The sequence below is a fragment of the Sorex fumeus genome, unplaced genomic scaffold, assembly GCF_029834395.1.
Source record: "Sorex fumeus unplaced genomic scaffold, SorFum_2.1 ptg000041l, whole genome shotgun sequence".
Lineage (NCBI taxonomy): Eukaryota > Metazoa > Chordata > Mammalia > Eulipotyphla > Soricidae > Sorex > Sorex fumeus.
This window is the reverse complement of record NW_026606098.1, coordinates 7605513-7625852: the sequence shown is the minus strand read 5'-3', so window position 1 is coordinate 7625852 and position 20340 is coordinate 7605513. Positions and strand designations below refer to the sequence as shown.

Below are 20340 nucleotides of genomic sequence, written 5' to 3'. Positions count from 1 at the left end.
GGGAGGAGCCGGGGAAGGGACGGGGAGAGGCCCTGGAGGAGGGACTGGGGAGGGGGGCCATGAAGGATCCTGGAGGAAGGACCTGGAGGGGTTCTGGGGGAAGGATGGGGAGAGGCCTGGGGGAGGGCCTAGGGGCGGGACTTAGGGGAGGGACCTGGGGGCCTGGAGAGGGGCCTAGGGGAGGGGCCTGGGGAGGACCTAGGGGAGGGGCCTGGGGAGGGCTTAGGGGAGGAGTTTGGGGGAGGGGCCTGGGGCGGGCCTAGAGGGGGGCCTGGGGGAGGAGCTTGGGGGAGGGGCTCTGGGAGAGGGCCTAGGGGCGGGACCTAGGGGAGGGGCCTGGGGAAGACCTAGGGGCGGGGCCTAGGGGCAGGGCTCTGGGGGAGGGGCCTGAGGGCCTAGGGGAGAGGCCCTGAGGGAGTGTTCAGGGGAGGGGCCCTGGGAAGGGGGAGAAGGTGGGCCCTGGGGTGGTAGGTGTGGTGGGATCCAGCTCTAAGGCTTCAGAGCCTGCAGTCCCCCACTGTGTGACGCGCACCCCCGTGCCAGCTTCCAGCCGCACATAGAGGAGTGTGTAAAGCAGATGGGCGACATCCTGAGCCAGGTGAAGGGCACCGGGAACGTGCCCGCCAGCGCCTGCAGCAGTGTGGCCCAGGACGCAGACAACGTGCTCCAGCCCATCATGGACCTGCTGGACAGCAAGTGAGTCCAGAGAGGGACTCTGCGGGCGGCTGGCTGGGGGTGGGGACGGGGCCGAGGAGAGGTCAGCAGCGAGCGCAGAGGGACAGGCAGGCTGGGGGCAGTGAGGGAAGGCGGGGACTCAGCCACGGGCTGGCAGAGGGGGGGTTGGGCACAGGATGGAGCACGGTCTGAGGCACGGACAGCTAGTCAGCGGTGTGGGCAGTTGGCTGACTGTTGGACGGAGGGTGCGTGGATGGGCGCAGAGGAATGGTGGATGGAAGGGAGTTGGGAAGGAGGGAGGGAGGGGGGAGAGCACTGGACTCCACCGCTGCAGGAGGGCTGCTTGTCCCCCCCCGCAGCCCCTCCCCAGCTGGATTCCTGTGCATTTATCTCCCCCTCCAACCCCCTCCTCCCTCCTCCTCCTTTCCCCTCCCCCACTCAGTCTGGCCCCACCGCACCTGGTGGGCTGTCCCCCTTCCCCTCAGGGGAGACCCCTAGGTCACCCAGAGCCTCCCTGCACCCCGTGTGGCCCCTCCCATGTGTGCACGTGCGCCTCGAGGTGCCCTGCGCCCGCCACGCCCTCTCAGGCCTGCCCCTCGCCCCCAGCCTGACTCTCTTCGCCAAAATCTGTGAGAAGACGGTGCTGAAGCGGGTGCTGAAGGAGCTCTGGAAGCTGGTGATGAACACCATGGAGAAGACGGTGGTGCTGCCGCCGCTCAGCGACCAGACGGTGAGGCCCCTGGGCACCCCTGGGGGCCACAGGACATGGAGGGCTCAGCTGTGGGGGCAGGGCACTTGAACTCCAGACTTCCTGAGCTTCTGGGTCCACACAGATTCAAAGAGGGAAGGCAGCATCGACCTTGACGTTCAGAAGGGACAAAGAATTCGGGGATCAAGGTCAAAGGTCAGAAGTCAAGTTTGCATGGGTCAGGCGGAGTTTGAGGTCATGTAGGTGAGACAATATGGCAAGGGTCAAGGTCATGGGGGCCAGGCAGAGGTTCAGACTAAAGTGTCTGGAAAGGTCACGGTCAAAGGTCAGTCATGAGGTCATGCAGAAGTCAAGGTCATATGGGATCAGGCATATGTCAAGGTGTCAAGGTCAGAGAGGTCATCGTCGTATGGGGTGTGGCGAAGGTCAAGGCCATAGGGGTTAGAGGTCACAGGTATGTTGGACAGGTCAAGGCCAGAGGTTAGGTAGGCAGAGGTCAGTGAGGTATCTGGGATCCCTCTGAGCATACATGGGGCAGTGATCCTTGGGATCGTGGTGCCTGCCAGGCTACTGAGGTCCGGACGGCCTAGGGAGTTGTTTTGAAGGGGGCAAGCACAGCAAACCAAAGAGCACTTCTGGGAGGTTACAGGGGTGTGCGAGAGGGCACGGGCACCTGGAAGCCCCAGGCTGGGCCCCTCCGTGCAGTCTCGGCCACCTGCTTGGCCCCCACGACTCACGGTAACTTATCTCCCCTCCCCACCCTCCCCGCCGCTCACCCCCACCTCGGCTGACAGATGATCGTAAGTAGAGTTCCGTCTGTCCGTCTGTCTGTCGTCCGCTCTGTGTCTGGACTCGGCCCATCCTGTGGCTGCACCCCACCCCCACCCAACGCCCTGCCCTCGGCACCCCGCGGACCCCAACTCTGTCTGTCCCACCTCCTGCCTAGATGTGCCTGTGTCTGTGGGGTGGGGCATGGGGCGGGGCATGGGTGGAAGCCACGCCCACGGGAACCGCACCCACGTGGAAAGTCATACTGAAAGCCACACCCACTGAGAACCACACCACAGGGAAGCCACGCCCACTAGATCCACACCCACACGGAAGCCACGCCCACCGGGAAACCACAGCCACGGGGACACGCCCACCAGGAACTACACCCACACGGGGAGCCCTGCCCCCTCGGGCCACGGCCACCCCACCACCAGCTAGGAGGAGGATCAGAGCCATCCAGCCTCCCTTTTGCTTTGTATTTTTTTTCTTTTTTTTTGGAGGGGAGTCATACCCAGCGACATACAGGGGTTACTCCTGGCTCTGCACTCAGGAATTACTCCTGGCGGTGCTCGGGGGACCTTAAAGGATGCCGCGGACCGGCGAACACCCTACCCACTGTACTATCGCTCCAACCCCTTGCTCTGAATTCTTGACGTCACCCCCAAAATACAGACTCACCTGACAGGGGTGGGTTTCCTGCTCAGCTGCTCCAAGAACCCCTCCCAACCCTCCCCAGCCCGCCTCCCAGTACACACAGTCCAGTACCTCCTAAGGCACACAGCCTCCTCAGCCTCTCCCCGTCCCCACCTCGTGACTTTGAGGTGTCCTTGCTCCTCCAAGCCCCAGTCCTGTCTGCAGGAAGGGGATTGAGGTAGCACAGAGGCAGGGCCATCCCGGGTGGCTAGGACAGGGCCGCACACTCAGGCCTCCGTGACAACTGACTCTTTTGGCAGTGACCATCTTGATCAACTTTGGCAGTGGCCAGACTCAGACCTTCACTTGCCTGCTGAATGCCCAGACCAGGCTCCTCCTGGCTGGGCGCTGAGTCCTGCAGAGGGGCAGAGCGGGACTGAGGAGGGGTGGGAGCTGCCTGCAAAGTCCTAAGAGGGGACTCCGACGCCCCTCCCTCCACGTGTACAGTAAACGCCAGTGGTGCTATTTCCTATTTCCCAGCCTCTCCTCCCCCTCTCCTCCCCCTCCCCCTCCCTCCCCTGCCTCCGCCCTCCATCTCTCCCTCCTTTTCTCTCTCTGTCTCTTTGTCTCTACATTTCTCTCCTCACTCTCTTCTTCTGACTTCCGTTCTGTATCCCTACCCTCCCCGCCCTGCCCCTCCCTTACCCACCCCCCACCCCCCGGGCACTCCCCTCCAAGTCAGTCTGTGACCCTGTGGCCTTGTCTCTGCAGGGCACCCTCTTGAGAAAACATGGCAAGGGATTAGAAAAGGTAAAACGGGTCTCGCCCCCCAAGGCCAGAGCCCTGGTGCGTGTGCGCGTGCGTGCAGGCCGGCTGGGGTAGGGTGTGGGTGCCCGGAGGCCACCACAGCTGGGCTAAGGTTCTGTGGCAGCCCGCGTGGGAGCCTGGACCGAAACATGCTTTTCTCTGCAGCTGGTTTTGTTCTCACATTCTAAGGAGACGGGTGCTGCAGCAGCCCATGCACAGCTGCCCGTTGTGCACCTGTGCAGCGGTGTGTGCAGGCGTGTGTGTGTGTGTGTGTGTGTGTGTGTGTGCGCGCGTGTGTGTGAACTCCTGGCGCGCCCTGGATAAGCCCGGAGCCTGCCTGTGTTGAGGGGACTGTGACCCCCCCCAGGGTACTTTTTAGACTCAGGGGTTGGGGGTCGGTCCTGGGAACTGGAGGAGAGATCTGAGCCCCCTTTTGAGGCCCCCAAGGAAGAAGTGGGGTTGGGGTCCCCTGGGCCGCGGGCAGGGAAGTCCCACTGCTCACATCCCCGCAGCCCACGCTGACCCTGCTGGTTCTCTTCACAGGGCCGGGGGAGACCGCAGACCCACTCGGATGTAAGCCCGGTCCCCTCCCCGTCTGTCCCCCTTCCCCTGCCTCTGTGGGTTGTGCAGTGGGCTGGGGTGTCCTGTGCTCCGTCCGTTCGTCCGTCCGTCCGTCTGGGGGATCTTCCTCTGTCTGTCTTGTTCGTCGGGAGGTGTTGGGTACAGCAGGTGGGAGGAGGGTATGGCAGGGGAAACTGAGGCACAGGCAGCAGGGGGTGGAAGGAGAGTAAGCAGGAGCCCATTCACAGCCCTGGTGGTGACTCAGGAGAATCATCTGCTTCTGCGCTGCCGGACCCCCAGACTCCCCCGCCTGTCCTCATTAGCGGGGTGGGACTCAGGGACGGTGGGGGTGAGGGCGCCTGCTGGATTCGCGTCCACCAGCCGTCATCATGTGAGGGCCTTAGTGCACGCCTGTGACTTTGCAGCAAGAGGGAAGTTTCAGAGAGGGCGCAGGACTCTCCCAGGGCCACACAGCCGCAGCCAGGATACCCTCTTGGTGGCACCTCTCTTGGGGGAAGCGGGGAGCCTGGGGGTGTGTTTTGTGGGTAGGACTCTGCTGCCTTGGAAAAGTCAAGTCACAGCTCTTCTGAATGAAGAACACCGTCCTCCGGAAAACGGGGCCCTCCGGGGGCATTGGAGCCATCACATGGTCCTCTCCAGATACCCTGAGCACCTCCAAACCATGCCACAATGTGGGGCACACACACGCTCATGCACACAGTCACACACACTCATGCACACACACATGAACTCATGCACACACACATGCACACACACGTGCACTCACACTCACATACACTCATGCACATTCACACAAATACTCATGCACACTCGCACACATGTACTCATGCACATTCACGTGCACTCAGCACTCACACACATACACTCATGCACACTCACTTATGTACTCATACACCAAACTCATATATACCGTCACACACATTCCTGGCAATACACTCATGCACACACACACTCATACGCACTCACATTCATGTACACACTCATATAAACACTGCACTCATACACACACATGAATGAACATTTTTATACACACTCATGCACTCTCCCACTCACTCATGCACAAAAACTCAAACTCATACACACTCCCACTCCCACTCATGCAAACTTCTACGCTTGTACACACTGTCACAGTCTCACACACTGTTACACACAGATACACACTGTCACACTGTCACATTCACACTGCCATTGCAGCCTGCTCTCCTGTGGGAGAGCATAGAGGGGTGGGTTTGGGAGGGCAGCACCCCTTTCACTGGGATTTCTGGGGAGATCTCACCACCCCCTTTGAGGGGCTCTGCCCCGCCCCAGGCCTGTGGCCAGCATTCACATGGTGTCCAGGGGTCGCGGGCCTGGGCTCGAGTCCCTCCCTCACCCCGGGCGGGTCTGTTGTTCCTTGCAGGGAACCCAGATGATCTTCAATGCAGCCAAGGAACTGGGGCAGCTGTCGAAGCTCAAGGTGGGCTCCCAACGGCATGGGTCCTGCACGGGCATGTGCTTTTGCAAACTCAATTTAGAATGACTTAAGGGGCTGGAGCAATAGCACAGTGGAGAGGGCATTTGCCTTGCACGTGGCCAACCTGGGTTCAATCCCTTGCATCCCATATGGTCCCCCGAGCACCGCCAGGAGTGATTCCTGAGTGCATGAACCAGGAGTAACCCCTGAGCATCTCCGGGTGTGACCCAAAAAGAAAAAAAATAGAACAACTTAAACTCAGTTTAGCTGTTCTAGTGTGCTGGAAAGAGCTGCATGGTTCGTGTTCAGGTTACGGCATGATCAAGGGGACAGGCTATTTTTAAAAATAAAGCATCTTGTTCTTTTATGAACAAAACATTTAAAAAATAGGGGCTGGAGCGATAGCACAGCCATTAGGGCATTTGCCTTGCATGCGATTTGCCTTGCACCGACCAGGGTTCGATTCCCAGCATCCCATATGGTCCCCCGAGCACCACCAGGAGTGATTCCTGAGTGCATGAACCAGGAGTAAACCCTGAGCATCTCCGGGTGTGACCCAAAAAGGAAAAAAAAATAGAATAACTTGAACTCAGTTTAGCTGTTCTAGTGTGCTGGAAAGAGCTGCATGGTTCGTGTTCAGGTACGGCATGATCAAGGGGACAGGCTATTTTTAAAAATAAAACATCTTGTTCTTTTACGAACAAAATATTTAAAAAATAGGGGCTGGAGCGATAGCACAGCCGTTAGGGCGTTTGCCTTGCGCGCAACCGACCAGGGTTCGATTCCCAGCATTCCATATGGTCCCCTGAGCACCACCAGAAGTAATTCCTGAGTGCATGAGCCAGGAGTATCCCCTGTGAGTCGCCGGGTGTTACCCAAAAAGAAGAAAAAAATTTTTTCTTAAATAAAAGTAGACAAATCAAATAAGGCCCCGTGCCAGTTACATGTGGGGTGGAGACACCTCCAGCTCTGCAGAGTAGAGACCCGCGACCAGCCCTGCCGTGCTCAGCCGCCTCTTCCTCCATCATCAGGACCACATGGTGCGAGAGGAAGCCAAGAGCTTAACCCCAAAGCAGTGTGCCGTGGTGGAGCTGGCCCTGGACACCATCAAGGTCAGAAGCACCATCCATTGGGTGGGGCTGGTGTGGACGAGAACACAGGCGCACCTATGCTCTCTGATGAGCACTCACCCCTCCCCAGTGCCAGAGCCAGACTGCCTGATGGGTCGGCCCTGCCACTCCCCGGGCTGCTTGGCACAGCCTGGTAACCTTCATCCCGGCCCTGAGGGGTGGGGGTGGGGGTGCAGTGGGAAGGATGAGGAGAGAAGGAAGCAGAGCAGTTTTCTGGAAGCAGCTGCGCATGTGGGCAGTGGGTTCTGAGGAATGCATAGGAGTTCACAGGGCAAAATAAACAGGGCTGGGATGTGGGTGTGGCGCACAGCCTGGCATGCAAGAGCCAGGGGACCCTTTAGCTGTCTCTCCCCTCCCCCCATAGCAATACTTCCACGCTGGCGGCGTAGGCCTCAAGAAGACCTTCCTGGAGAAAAGCCCCGACCTGCAGTCTCTGCGCTATGCCCTGTCGCTCTACACCCAAGCCACCGACCTACTCATCAAGACTTTCGTGCAGACACAGTCGGCCCAGGGTAAGGCCCCACCCTTGACCGCTGCTGGCTGCCCATTGGCTCCCTGCCTCTGTGACGTCGCCTCCGGGCCCCGCCCATTGTCTGCCCACCTCTGTGACATCGTATCTGGGCCCTGCCCGCTGACTCCCTGCCTTGTTGACGTCGTAGTCAAGCCCGCCCGTTGGCACCCTGTCTGTCTCTGTGACGCCATATCCGAGCCCCGCCCACTGGCTCCAGTCACTGTGACGTCATGCCAAGTCCTGCCCATTGGCTCCCCACCTCTGTGATGTCATAGGCGGGCCCTCGTGAGCCCCGTGATTTCTCGGAGACAGTGAGGGGTTCACTGACAGGCGTAGGGACTGAAGGTAATGCTCCTCTCTGGAGCAAGTCCATGACGTCATGGGACCAGGAGAAGATTGACAGCTCTGGGGCGGGGCCTGGACGTCTTGGGCCAGGGCTTTGGTGGACGGCTCTGGGCTGGGTGGTGTCTGTAATTCCGGGTCCTGGGGCGGCCTGGGAGGGACCCAGACCTGGAGGGTGAGTTCTCACACTCTCTGTCTGTCTCTTTCTCTCTTCTTGCCTTTGTCTCCGGACCTCCCGCAGCCCCGCTCCCCGGGAGGGGGGAGCTGACCCCAGAGGAGTGGTCGGGGCCGGGGGAGGGGGGAGACCCGCCCCACGGCCCCTCCGCACCCCTCCCCGCCCCTCCGGGCCCCTGCGGGAGGCTGTCCGTGTCCATGTGTCCGTGCGTGCGTGCGTGCCGCTGACGTTTCTCTCTCTCTTGTCTCTCTTCCCGCTCACTCGCTGCCCCGCTCCCCGCCACGCACACTCGCCCTCCATCCCCTTCCACTCGCCCCCTCCTCTCCCTGCTCCCCTGATCAGTCCACGGTGGCCAGGGGACTAGGTTCACTCTTAGTGAAGACATTTATCCTGAGAAGGGTACGTGCCTCCACCCCGCCGCCCACACCCCGCCCGGCACCTGCGCCCTCCCGCCGGCTAGTGAAGGGCCCGTCTGTCCTTCCGCCTGGGCGCCCGCTGGCCGAGGGGGAAGGACGGCTTGCTGGTTCCACGCGGGCAAGGAAGGGAAACGTTCCAGGGGCATCCGTTGGGGCCGATGCCAGAGGCCCTGGGCAGGGGCCCCGCTGGGTGCAGCTCTGCTGAGTAGGGTGACCTCTGGGGGCCGCTGCTTTCTCCCGGGACCATCCGGCTCTGGTTTGCAGTGGCCACTACTGCTGTTCTGGGCCCAGGCGCGGGAGACAGCACAGCAGGTGGACCCAGCTCGGTTCCTGGCCCCGCAAGACCCCAGAGCAGGGCCAGGAAAGGCCCCCACACACTGCTGGCCACTCCACTACCAAAATCAAATGAAATTTGCTCTGTCAAAGAAAGTGCACGACCCCGTGTTTCCGGGCCAAGCACTAGCCCAGGACTCTTGCAGAATCCTCCTTGTTGCACCTTGAGGTCAGGACACTAAGTCCGGTGATGAGGCCGCTGAGCCCAGTGACTGTCCCTGTTGAGGCACCCAGTGTGGGGGATGAGGGTGGGGGAGCAGAAGGACCCTGCAGACGCCCCCTTGGAGCCAGCAAACCACGGGAGGGGGCGCTCAGCCCTGCCCCCCTCCCCCTTCTTACTAGCTTTGGCCTTGGTCTCACCCCCATCACTGTCCCACCCCACCCACCCCCGGCACCCCCAATCTGGCCCGGATGGAGCTTGCATCAGCCTGGGGAGGGACGGGGCGGGGGCTGAGCATGTGACAGGTTTGGGGGCGGGTGGGAGCGTGGGTTGAAAAGGAACTTGGCCTGGGGAGGGCTGCCCAGTTGCACGCCCCAGAAGCGGGGTCACGGGGGTCTCTGGCACCGCAGTCACTTCCCACCCTGCACAAGGTCACCGGATTCGCTATTGGACTGAACCTTTCTCCTCCCCTTCCTGATTCTTTCTCCTCTCCCTCCTTCATGCATGGGGTGCTCCAGATACGGGGAGCTTTGGGTGTAGGGAAGGCCATGGGGTGCTGGCAGCCACAGGTTCCCAAGCCCCTCAGGATGTCAGTCCCAGGGCCACCAAGGGTGGGGCGGGAGCAGGAGCTGTGATCCTTGTACCCTCCTCAGCACAGCGGGACCGAGAGCAGGGGTCTCAGCGCAGGCAGCCGGGATGTAAGGGCTCTGGGGGCACAGCTGGGGACGCCAGGAGACAGCCTTGAGGGTTGGCACACTCGGAACCATGGAGCAGTCCCGGCTGTCATCAGCACCCTTGGCTAGAGCCCTGGTGCCCCCTGCTGTGTCCCCGTTTAAGAAACAAAGCAGGGGCCCGAGTGATAGTGCAATGGGTATTGCGTTTGCCTTCATGCGGCCGACCCCCTTTTGATCCCTGGCATGGCTATGATTTCCCCAGCACCACCAGGAGTGATTCCTGAGCACAGAGTCAAGAGTAAGTCCTGAGCACTGCCAGGTGTGCAAACACATCCCCGTCCCAAAAAAAAAGGGTAAAAACAAAACAGGATGAGTTAGATGGAGCGTATCTGGCAGTGAGTGTCGTTGCTTATTGGCCCTCTGTGGGGCGGGCTCTCCCCTTATTGGATGGAGAGACAAGACTGGCTCCCATTGGCCCAGTGGTGGTCATGTGACTCTCCGGAGCCAGTCATCTGCAGCCCTGAGCCGAGGAGGCGGTTCTGATAAGGTCAGCCTGGAAGTCAGCGTGCAGGTCCCTGATGGGTCCCTAGGCTGAGCCAACCGCGTGTGCCAGGGGCGTGCGGGGCCCCCCACGCAGTGTGAGGATCAGAAAGAAGAGGGAGAAGGATCCAGGGTGGGGGAGCTACTGTTAGGACGAGAACCTGGACAGTGTCGTTGTAACTAGAGGGGAAGCTGAGGCACGGGACCATGCAGGCTGCGTCCCGACTCCATAGTGGCTAGTGGAATGGGGAGAAGGGAAGCCCGTGAGCCAGATTCAGAGAGGTGCAGTGCTGTGACCGGGTCACACAGCCATTGCCCAGGAAGCGGCCACTATTCCAGTGCCCTCGCTGCTAGCCTGGTGGGGGTGGTGACCTGGTGCTGCCAGCACCGTGGGGGAGGGGCGTAGGGATGGGCATGGCCCTCCGGTGGGCGGCTGGGAAGGGAGCTCATCGGACACCCTCCCCGCCCCGCCCAGGCTCGGGTGTGGAAGACACCGTGGGGGAGGTCTCCGTCCACGTGGAGCTCTTCACGCACCCAGGAACCGGGGAGCACAAGGTCACGGTAAAAGGTGAGACGCGCTGGGATGGGAGCGGGGTGCAGGGTGGCGGGCAGACCTGAAGGGGCTAACCTTGTGTGCAGATGAGGCTGGTTTGGCACCTGGAACCGGGTTTACTTCCCTGAGAACCTCCAGGGCTCACTCCTGAGCACAGAGCCGGAGTCGCCCCTTAGCTCCGCCAAACAGAGAAAACAAGTGAGGGAGGAGGCGAGCGAGTTCACCGGGCTGAGTTCACCGGGCTGAGTCCCCAGGCTTTGTGTGCTGGAGGCCCCAAGTCCTCTCCCTAGCACCGCCTACAGCCCAAGCCTCACTGGGACTGTCACCCGAGCACATAGCAGGGCTAGCCCCTGCTCCGTTGGGTATGGATCCAGAAAACAAGATGAATATTTTCACCCCAGGGGCGTAGGTGATAGCCTAATGAACCCGAGCACAGGATTTGCAGTAGGAGGTCCTCACCTTGTAGTCTCCTGAGCCTGCAAGATCACCCCTGAGCCAGAACAAGGAGTAAGCTTCCAAGTACCCCTTGGGGTGTTTTTGTTACCCCTAAATTAAAACAAGCAAAAGGTTTCAGCCAGGAATCAAACCCAGGTCGGCCATGTGCAAGGCAAATGCTCAGTGAAGCTCAGCCTTTGCATGCATGGGACGTTTTTCTCCCAAAAATGGGAAAATAGAAGAGATAGCGCAGCGGGTAGGGCGTTTTCCTTACACGTGGCCCATGTGGCCGACGACCCGAGTTCGATTCCTCTGCCCCTCTCGGAGATTCGGCAAGCTACTGAGAGTATCTTGCCCTCACGGCAAGCTACCTGTGATGTATTCAACATGCCAAACACAGTAACAACAAGTCTCACAATGGAGACGTTACTGGGCCTGCTGGAGCAAAAGGATGAACAATGGGAAGACAGTGCTACACTTTCAGGCTTAGCTAGATCCAGGGGTGGAAACAGCATTGTTGAGGTCTATCGGCCTTTCGTGACTTGCAGCCCTGCTGCTCTATCCTCTGATCGCTGCAGCACAGAGCAGGCCGTGTGAATGCAGACCTGCTGTGACAGTGGCTAGCCACACAGTCTCTGCGTTGATTCAAACTGGTGATACTAGGGACACTCAGTGCTGGGGATCTAGGCCCCTGCCGCCCATTGTCCCGCTTTTATCCCCACTGCATTTTCGTTCTCTGGAGGGTCCCCCATGAACTCAGCTTCCACCCACGAGCTGGAAAAGGAGAAAGTTAGAGTGCTCTCAGCCTTTTTGCCCCTAGTAGGAGTCCTCGCATTTTATTGGCTGGAGCAAACTCGAAGAGCCTGCTGGGAAATGTAGTCTTTGGTGATGGAAATCAGGCTTCGCCATCTTCCCCACCAGGGGTCAGTGGGGGAATCACTCACTTCTCCCAACAGTGGTGGCTGCCAATGACCTCAAGTGGCAGACTTCTGGCATTTTCCGGCCGTTCATCGAGGTCAATATCATTGGGCCCCAGCTCAGTGACAAGAAACGCAAGTTTGCAACAAAATCCAAGAACAACAGCTGGGCTCCCAAGTACAACGAGAGCTTTCAGTTGTGAGTCTGGGGTTCTTCTGGGAGCATATCATGGGGTCTGTGCCCAGTGAATCTCAGGGACACGTAAGCAATGATGAGGTCCCTGGGTGCAGGGAGGAGTGAGGCCGGGAGTGAGGGGGCCCTGGGCTGGAAGGGACGCCATGGGCAAGCAGGATCTAGGGTGAACGCAAGTGAATGCAAGATTCACGGGCTGGGGACTCCTATCTCTGGTCAAGGGAGTGAAGGGTCATGCCATGGCTATGCGGTAAGGGCCAGGGGCTTGGGAGTTGAAGGCAGTGTAGCATCTATAGGGATGGGGCCGGAGAGGGTGGGGGTGAGGGTGGGATGGGAAGTCAGTTTGATGTCAGTGGGCCGCATAGGTGACTTATGTGAAGCGGGGAGGAGAAAGTCACTTTCTCCCCTTCTGCCTCTGCCATCTGGGGCCCAGAGTTACTGGGTTCTTGTTTTGCCTCACAGAAAGGAATTTCAAGAGACAAGCAGTGAAGTAAATAGATTTTATTTGGAGGGTTTTTGAAAGTGTGGAGGGGGAGAGAGGGAGTGTGAGGGAGAGTAACGCACTCAAGAGAGAATGCAGATGTATCCAAGGGCGGAGAGAGCCCCCACACATACCAGCATTAGACATGAAAGCATGAAAGTACACATCTCCGGGCTGAAGCGATAGCACAGCAGGTAGGGCATTTGCCTTGCACATGGCCGACCTGGGTTCGATTCCCAGCATCCCATATGGTCCCCTGAGCACTGCCAGGAGTAACACCTGAGTGCATGAGCTGGGAGTAACCCCTGAACATCGCCAGGTGTGACCCAAAAAGCAAAAAAAAAAAAGTACACATCTCAAGAGGAGAGATGCGGGCGACACATGTGCATGGGCGACACATGTGCTTGGCCACCACATGTGCTCGGCCACAAGCAGCACATGGGCTCGGGCAGCATATGTGCGCCCTTCCTTTGTTCAAGGTGGCTTTTATAGAGTATCTTCTTGGGATATCTTGGTCTGGAATGTTGTGAAGTCTTCTCTGGACTATAGTACTAACATTTCGAGGTGTTCGAGGAATTTCCTTCATGGGGAGGGATCCAATCTTCTCGGGATCTGATGCTGGTGCCAGGTGAGGGTCTTATCAGGTTTTAGTTCCTGTTTTCTGCAAGGTTGGCCTTTTGCAACTTCAGAGCTATTACTTCCCAAGAAATTTTCTGCCATTGCCTGGGCAGGGGGCCTTCCCTATCTGCCTGCCTGCCTACATTAAGTTCTGTGGGCTTCCATCAGGTACATGGGCCAGAAGGAACAGATAGCAAGGCAAGGCAGAGGGCCATGAAAAAGTTTGATTAGGTCCACAGAGGGGTGGAGGCAGAGGGGTCTTGAGCACGTGGGCATGGCCAGCGAAGACATAGAGTGGCAGACGGGTCGGACAGGGTGGATGCCTGAGAGTTGGTGCCCGCAGAGAGATGGGCGGATCACGGCCCAGGTAGACAGAGTAGAGGTGCTGGGCACAGTTCGTGGAGGGGTAGAGACACATGAGGGCGAAATCACGCGAGGGGTAGAGCCAATGGGGGGGCATCCATGAAGGGGCGTGTTACAGGAGGGGCAGGTCCATGTTGGTGGAGTCTCAGGCAACACACGGTCACAGAGATGAAGTCATGGGGGTAAAGGCGACAGTTAGGTTGAGGCTGGGGCCAAGAAAGGGGCAGAGTCAAGGGTGGAAGGAGTCGAAGAAGGGGCTAATGAAAGGAGGAATGGAGTTGTGTGTGGAGGGGGTCCACTGGGTGGAGTCGGGGTGGGGCCGGGAATAGCAACTTGCAGGCCGAATGGGGCAGAGCAATAGGTGGGCGGGAACATGGGAGGAGTCAGGGCTGGGGTGGGCGGGGCAGAGCAGCTGGTGGGTAGTGTGGTGGGCGGGATCAGAATAAGGCTCGCAATGGGTGGGCCCCGTGGGCGGGACTGGCAGCTGGTGGGCGTGGTTCTGGGCGGGTTGCGGTTGGTGGGCGTGGCCCTGGGCGGGAAGGCAGCTGAGGTAGCATAGGGGCCTTGCCTTCACGCCTCGCCCTCCTGCAGCACGCTGAGCACCGACGTGGGTCCCGAGTGCTACGAGCTGCAGGTGTGCGTCAAGGACTACTGCTTCGCACGTGAGGACCGCACGGTGGGGCTGGCCGTGCTGCAGCTGCGCGAGCTGGTCCAGCGTGGCAGTGCTGCCTGTTGGCTGCCTCTCGGCCGCCGCATCCACATGGACGACACGGGCCTCACGGTATTGCGCATCCTGTCGCAGCGCAGTAACGACGAGGTGGCCAAGGAGTTCGTCAAGCTCAAGTCTGACACACGCTCGGCCGAGGAGGGCGGTGCGGCGCCTGCACAGTAGGGCGGGCAGCACTGCGCCTGCGCGCTGGGAGCACCTCCGAACTGCTCAGGGCGCCTGCGCGAGGCCTCCCGCTCTCGGGAACTCGGAATGGACGAAGCCCCGCCCCCTCGGGGGGCCGCGCCCGCCCGGGCGGAGGAGAGCGGGCGGCGCCCTCCCAGCTCGAGGCCGAGCCCCAGCGTCGGAGGGCTGGGAGTGGGGGGTGCTGGGTGTCGGGCAGGGCGGCCCCCTGTGCCCTGGAAAAGCCATAAGACAGGTCCCCAAACCGGGGGGCCCTGGACCGATTGCCAAGTAAGGAGCTGTTAGCACCCTCGATAACGGGGGGGGGGCTCCCTTGGGAGCCCGCTTAGGGTGGGGTGGGGCTGAAAGGTCCCCCCTAGGGAACCTGAGTCTTAGATGTTTGTGCAAAATATCAACAGGGAGAGGAGGAAGGATGGAATTTCAAAAGCACATGCGCCCTCGGGTGCCTGGACCCTGGGGGCTGAGGGGCTGTTTCTGGGGGTTCCGGGCAGTCCCTCAACTTCCCTAAAGGGTTGTCCCCCTCCCTCCCGTACTTAGTCCTCACCTCGGAGTCCACCCTCCGTTTCGTCTCAGAGGGTCCCTGGGCCCCTCCTCCACCCGGGCAGGGGGCTGACATAGAGTGACTCCACACAGCTCCCCACTGCTGCTAACCCTCCCCTCAGGGGGACCCCCCCAATCCTGACAAGGGTCAGGGCGTCTGGGCCAAGACCCCTCCATTGTTCCTCCCACCTCTGGTTGCCAAGCAGGGACCACCACCCACTCCCTTTTCCCCCTTGGACCCCAGAGGGCGTACCCCTGAGAAATCTTGAACTCCCACCAAAAGAGAGTGAAGTTTTGGGATCAGGCCCCACATCTTAAGCCTCTCCCAGGATTCTCCAGGCTAAAAGAAATGAAAATGAAACGAGAGAGAGAGAGAGAGAGTGTGTGTGTGTGTGTGTGTGTGTGTGTGTGTGTGTGTGTGTGTGTTTCTCCAGCTCAGCACATGTGGAAAGATCCTCAGGAAGTATTTGTGGAATCACCTTCTGACTTCTAGATAAGAACAGTTTCAGAAATATTCCACTTCATCTTGCCCCTCCCCTGCCCCCTGGAACTCCTACTCATGCCTCAAAACTCCCTCCCAAATATCCCTTCTGCTCTCCCTCAGGATTTCCCTGACTTCTGTCCCTCCAGAAGCCATGGACTTGGGGGGGGTGCGTGACAGGTTCTCTTGCCGCCCCCCTAAGTTTGTCCAGCACAGGCTAGGCATAGGGAGCTGGCAGGAACCTGGTCTCCATCATCTCACATCTAGGGATGCACGCGTGCCTGTGTCTGTCCCGCCTTCCCCCCCCTGCACACCTGGACACACAGGAGGTGTCCAGCCCAGACTGGGACTGAGCGAAGAGAGGACCAGAGACAGATCCGGGACGGGAAGCGTTTGCGACCACAAAGTTCCTGCCTTGGCAGCAGAAGCCCCAGCAAGGGGTGGAGGGCACCGCGGAGCTGGGGCCTCCCTTCGGGGTCCCCCTGGCTCTGAGTCCCATCGGGGCACCATGGTGCATTGACCCAGCCTTGCAAGGATCAGGGAAAGGAGTGAGGAAGGGACCTGAGGATGCAGGGCGGGGCCTGGCCCAGCCAGTCACCCCCGAGGACACAGGGCCTGGAAGACCGCTCAGCGGGTGAAGAAGGGGCCCCTCTGCGGGGCTCAGACACCCTCGGGATGCAGAGACAAAGCAATAGAGGGGGTGGGGCCTTCCTGCCTCTTGGGACCCCTTGCCCCACCCCCCCCCCGTTTCCCAAGGAGGCGCCAGTTGCGCCCCCATCCCTGTGACTCAGGCAGAGAGCCTGAACCCTCACCGTGGCCCCCAACAGAGATGCAAAAAAGAAAAACACCCCACCTTAATACACCACTGCGGTCCTCAGGGCCGGAGACCTCCGTCCCCTTCCCCACTGCCCGCGCTGCCCCTAGCGACGGGACCCTGAGGGGTGGACCAGAGCAGGGACTGCCCAGAGAGGCCCCAGCTCTACACTGCGAACTACCAAAGCTGTCTGTCCGGTCACGTGCTGCTTTCTCTTCACTCTCCATCTTCTTAAAGGGAGACACAAGTTGACAGTATCAAGTCAACTCCTGTGGGGAGCAGGGGACAGAGCTGGAGGGTCCCGGTGGACCCCGCCCTACGTCCACAACCTTCCTGTTAGCATGTGATTGCACACGTGGACTCAGCACCTTCCTCTGTCTGTCGGACTCCACACCCTCATCCAGCTGTGGAACAGGGGCCCCCATTTCTCTGTATATAGAAGACTCGGAACAAATGTTTAAAAGCAATGAGAACTGCTCATGAATGCATGGTGTTGAGATGTTTTGCACTATTCTGACTTTTTGGTCTCTGTAAAAAATATTTTATTAACAACAAACATTAAAAAAAAAAAGACGGATGCACTCACTCTGTTCTTTCAAAAGAAGTCTTCAGCAGGAGTACGAGAGAGGATAGGGAAGGCGCTTCCTTGAATAGAACCCACCTGTGTTCCTTCCCTGCACCCCGAATTGTCTCTTGAACCCCACCAGGAGTGATCCCTGAGCGCAGAGTCAGGAGTGAGCCTTGACTTCTGCCCAGTGTGACCACCAAGAAACAAAAATAAGACTAGATGGGTTTCTGTTTTTTGGCCATACTGAAGATGCTCAGGGGTTACTCATAGCAGTGCTTAGGGTGCAAGGGATACAGCCCCTGTCGGTGGCGTGCGGGAAAACGCCCGCCCCGCTGGATTCTGCCTTCAGCCGATGTGTATTTTCCTAAGGCTTTTGTCAATGGACTTGAACAGCGGAACAAATGCCTGCTCGATTTTGAGAACTAGGATTGCCTGAAACCCTTCATTCTTGAGGTCACCACAAAAACACAAATCTCAAACCCACACAAGGATAGGAGCAAGAAAACACGGGTCTAGGGGGCGGAGCCTGCGTCCCGGCTCCGGATTGGCTAGCCCCGTCCCGCTATAATACGCACCCGCTACCTATTGGCCCGGCCAAGCCCCGCCCCCAACCCGGATTGGCTGACAATGCAGCAGGACCGCCCACAGGAACTACCCACGGGCGCCCTCAGCGCCAGGTTCTCTACTGGGGAATGGCAGAAACGCCCACAGCGCTATCTCGTGGCGTTACTGGGGAACTGCGTAGCCCGACTTTCCCACGCTTCAGATTTCCACCCTTAGGTTTGCGTCAGTGTTAAGCATGGGGTCATTAAGGATCAAGCACGCAGCTTCGGCAGGTGCAGCAGTGTAGAGCCCGGTGGCTACTTGCTCTTCATGGGGCCAAGTTGCCGGGTTTAATTTCTCAATACTGACTTTTGGGGACGGGGTGGGGGCTGTAGAACAGCTGAATCTTTTCAGGGATTTTGAGGTGGGTAACCACAGTGGTCCTAATGTTCATGAGGGTTGCTGAGGATTCATGAGGGAACCTGGTCTGCCACGAGCAAGGCAAGGTTCACAAATCACAATCACAAATCATCCTGTTATTCGTCGATTGCCTCGAGCAGGCCCCAGTAACGTCTCCTTCATCCTAGCCCTGAGATTATATTCAAGGCTCTTTAGGAGAATGAGACCAGGTTATTTATTTATTTATTCGATTCTCTTCACTTTGAGCAAGAACAGTTCTGAACCCACTTTGCTATCTGTGTTCGAGCCCTTTGAAAAGATCTACTGTTATGGTTAACCCTGCACCCAAACACCCCACATTTCTCAGGGTGCCCCAACCCTGTTCTACAAGGAGGTGGGGGCATGAAAGCAAGATACAGCCCAGAACCCCCCAAGTTGGGGTGAGGGAATCCGCCATCAAGGGATTGAGGCTGCTTTGTTTTTATTTCCTTACGTGTTTGTTTATGATTTGAGGGTCACACTCGGAATGCTCAGGTGCTACTCCTGGCTCTGCACTCAGGAATCACTCCTGGCCTGGCTGAGGGTCTATATGGGAGCCTACGAATGAACCAGGGTCCCCTGAATGCAAGGCTAGAGCCCTAATAGCTCCCACTGCGGTGCCTGAAGCTGCGTGCTTGATCCTTAATGACCCCATACTTAACACTGAAGCAAAGAAAAGGGCTGGAAATCTTAAGAGTGGAAGTCAGGCTGAAGCAGTTCCACAGAACTGCCACGAGATGGCGCTGTGGGATTTTCGTCCCTCCCTAGAGATGTTTCTCTTAAGAAATTTCCACCTGGGGTCCTGATGGCTCTCCAGAACCTGCTCTATCTCCCTAGTAATCACAGCATTTCTGCAGGAAATACTTTTTTTTTTTTTTTGCTTTTTGGGTCACACCGGCGATGCACAGGGGTCACTCCTGGCTCTGCACTCAGGAATTATCCCTGGCCGTGCTCAGGGAACCATATGGGATGCTGAGAATCAAACCTGGGTAGGTGTGTGATAGGTGAATGCCCTACCCGCTGTGCTATCACTCCAGCCCCGGGAAATACAATTTTTTAAAAAATAAATAAAATATTTTCTGCAGACGGGAGCCAGATATTTGGCCTCTTCCGCTGTCTGCCATGCTGACCAAGCTAGGGGCTTTGGCTTCTTTATTTTGAGGTGTGGGGTCTGGGTGACCACAATTTCTGGGGGTACAGGGGACCCTATACGGTGCCTGGGATGGAGCCCAGGTTGATCACAGGAGAGGATTGTGCCTTCTCCACTGTACATTCTCTCCAAATTGATGCCTGTTCTTAAAGGTCCCCAGCATGGTCCTCCCTGCACCCCCCCTCCCCACATTCCTGAGGGTGCCCCTTTCCCCTTTCTACTTGGAGGAGGAGAGGGTGAAGGCAGGATTCAGCTCTGTACCCCTGCAGTCGGGAGTGAGTAAATCTGCTGCAGGAGCTGGTGACGTTGTTCAGGGTCACACTGGGCAATGGCCGTGGGCCACTTCTGGACCTGGACTCAGGACAGTGCTGGAGGGAGGTAGGACAGGTCTGGGTGGGAGTTGCAAGGCCACCACTCTCCTTCTGTCCCTTTCTCCTGGCTCCTGTAATTCTGTACAGTGAGCTGGTTTTGGTCTAGTTCAGACCGAGGTAGACCGAGGCCTTCTGGCCTATGCCACGTTCCCCCCTCCCGCTTCTCACTGCCAGGACCCCCACACTCAGGCCAATCCCTTGCATTGTTCCCAGCCCACGTCATCCCCACATCGCTGCCCGTGAGGACAGTTGCAACTGCCCTGGACCTGCCGGCCTCCATATCATCGCAGGATTCATCATGCTGCACGACAATCATCTTTACAGTCACTGTCCTCCCATTGTTCATCGATTTGCTCGAGCGGACCCAGTAACGTCTCCATTGTGAGACTTGTTACTGTGTTTGGCATATCGAATATGCCACGGGGAGCTTGCCAGGCTTTGCGATGCGTGCGAGATACTCTCAGTAGCTTGCCGGGCTCTCCGAGAGGGGCGAAGGAATTGAACCTGGCTCGGCCAGGCCGGCCACGTGCAAGGAAAATGCCCTACTGCTGTGCTATCGCTCCAGCTCATCTTTACAGACTGACTACACAGAAGGGCTATGTGGTTCCTCCCTGTTCTGCCTGCAGACCACCGGGAGGAAGCGCGGCTACAGGAGACATGGCCTGGATGGACTTGCAGAGTCTCCACTGCGGGGATCCACTTTTCTTGCCCGTTGACAGGTCAGTGGGGTTCAGTGACCACAGAGGGCCAAGGGTCACCCGGTTCCAGCGCAGGGACTCCTCCTCCTCCTCACCACTCCAGCCCCTGCCGACTTCCAAGCACACTGAGTCGCTTGTTCTGGGAACCACCCCTGCCGTGCCCTGGCTCACTCAGCCCGTGCCCCAGACCAAGCTGTGAGAGGCTCCCACAGAACCGCCCTCCCTGGCCTCCCCAGCCCGGCTCCCTGGCCCTTCACTGCGGCCATCATCTCCGAGTGTCCCTTGGGGACAGGCCAGCCTGCAGCAGGGGTGACAGAGGCAGTGTACTGAACTCTGGGGCCAGAAGGAGCCAGACC

At 58.7% G+C, this 20340-nt stretch overlaps 1 protein-coding gene across 4 annotated transcripts in view; it reads left to right on the top strand.

Annotated features, from left to right (window-relative positions):
- The window catches only part of UNC13A (unc-13 homolog A), a 43387-nt gene extending 29020 nt beyond the window's left edge, over positions 1–14367 (top strand). For 2 of the 4 annotated variants that reach the window (XM_056119829.1, XM_056119828.1), the window contains exons 33-42: positions 544–696; positions 1282–1405; positions 3560–3598; positions 4139–4168; positions 5577–5633; positions 6662–6742; positions 7125–7272; positions 10387–10479; positions 11856–12015; positions 14063–14367. In XM_056119829.1, coding sequence (XP_055975804.1) covers positions 544–696; positions 1282–1405; positions 3560–3598; positions 4139–4168; positions 5577–5633; positions 6662–6742; positions 7125–7272; positions 10387–10479; positions 11856–12015; positions 14063–14363 — 1186 coding nt within the window. In that variant the 3' untranslated portion in view covers positions 14364–14367. Of the gene's footprint in view, positions 1–543; positions 697–1281; positions 1406–3559; positions 3599–4138; positions 4169–5576; positions 5634–6661; positions 6743–7124; positions 7273–8130; positions 8188–10386; positions 10480–11855; positions 12016–14062 lie in introns of all 4 variants that reach the window. The other 2 variants (XM_056119827.1, XM_056119830.1) reach the window with 2 other exon arrangements.
- The last annotated feature ends 5973 nt before the right edge of the window (positions 14368–20340 follow it).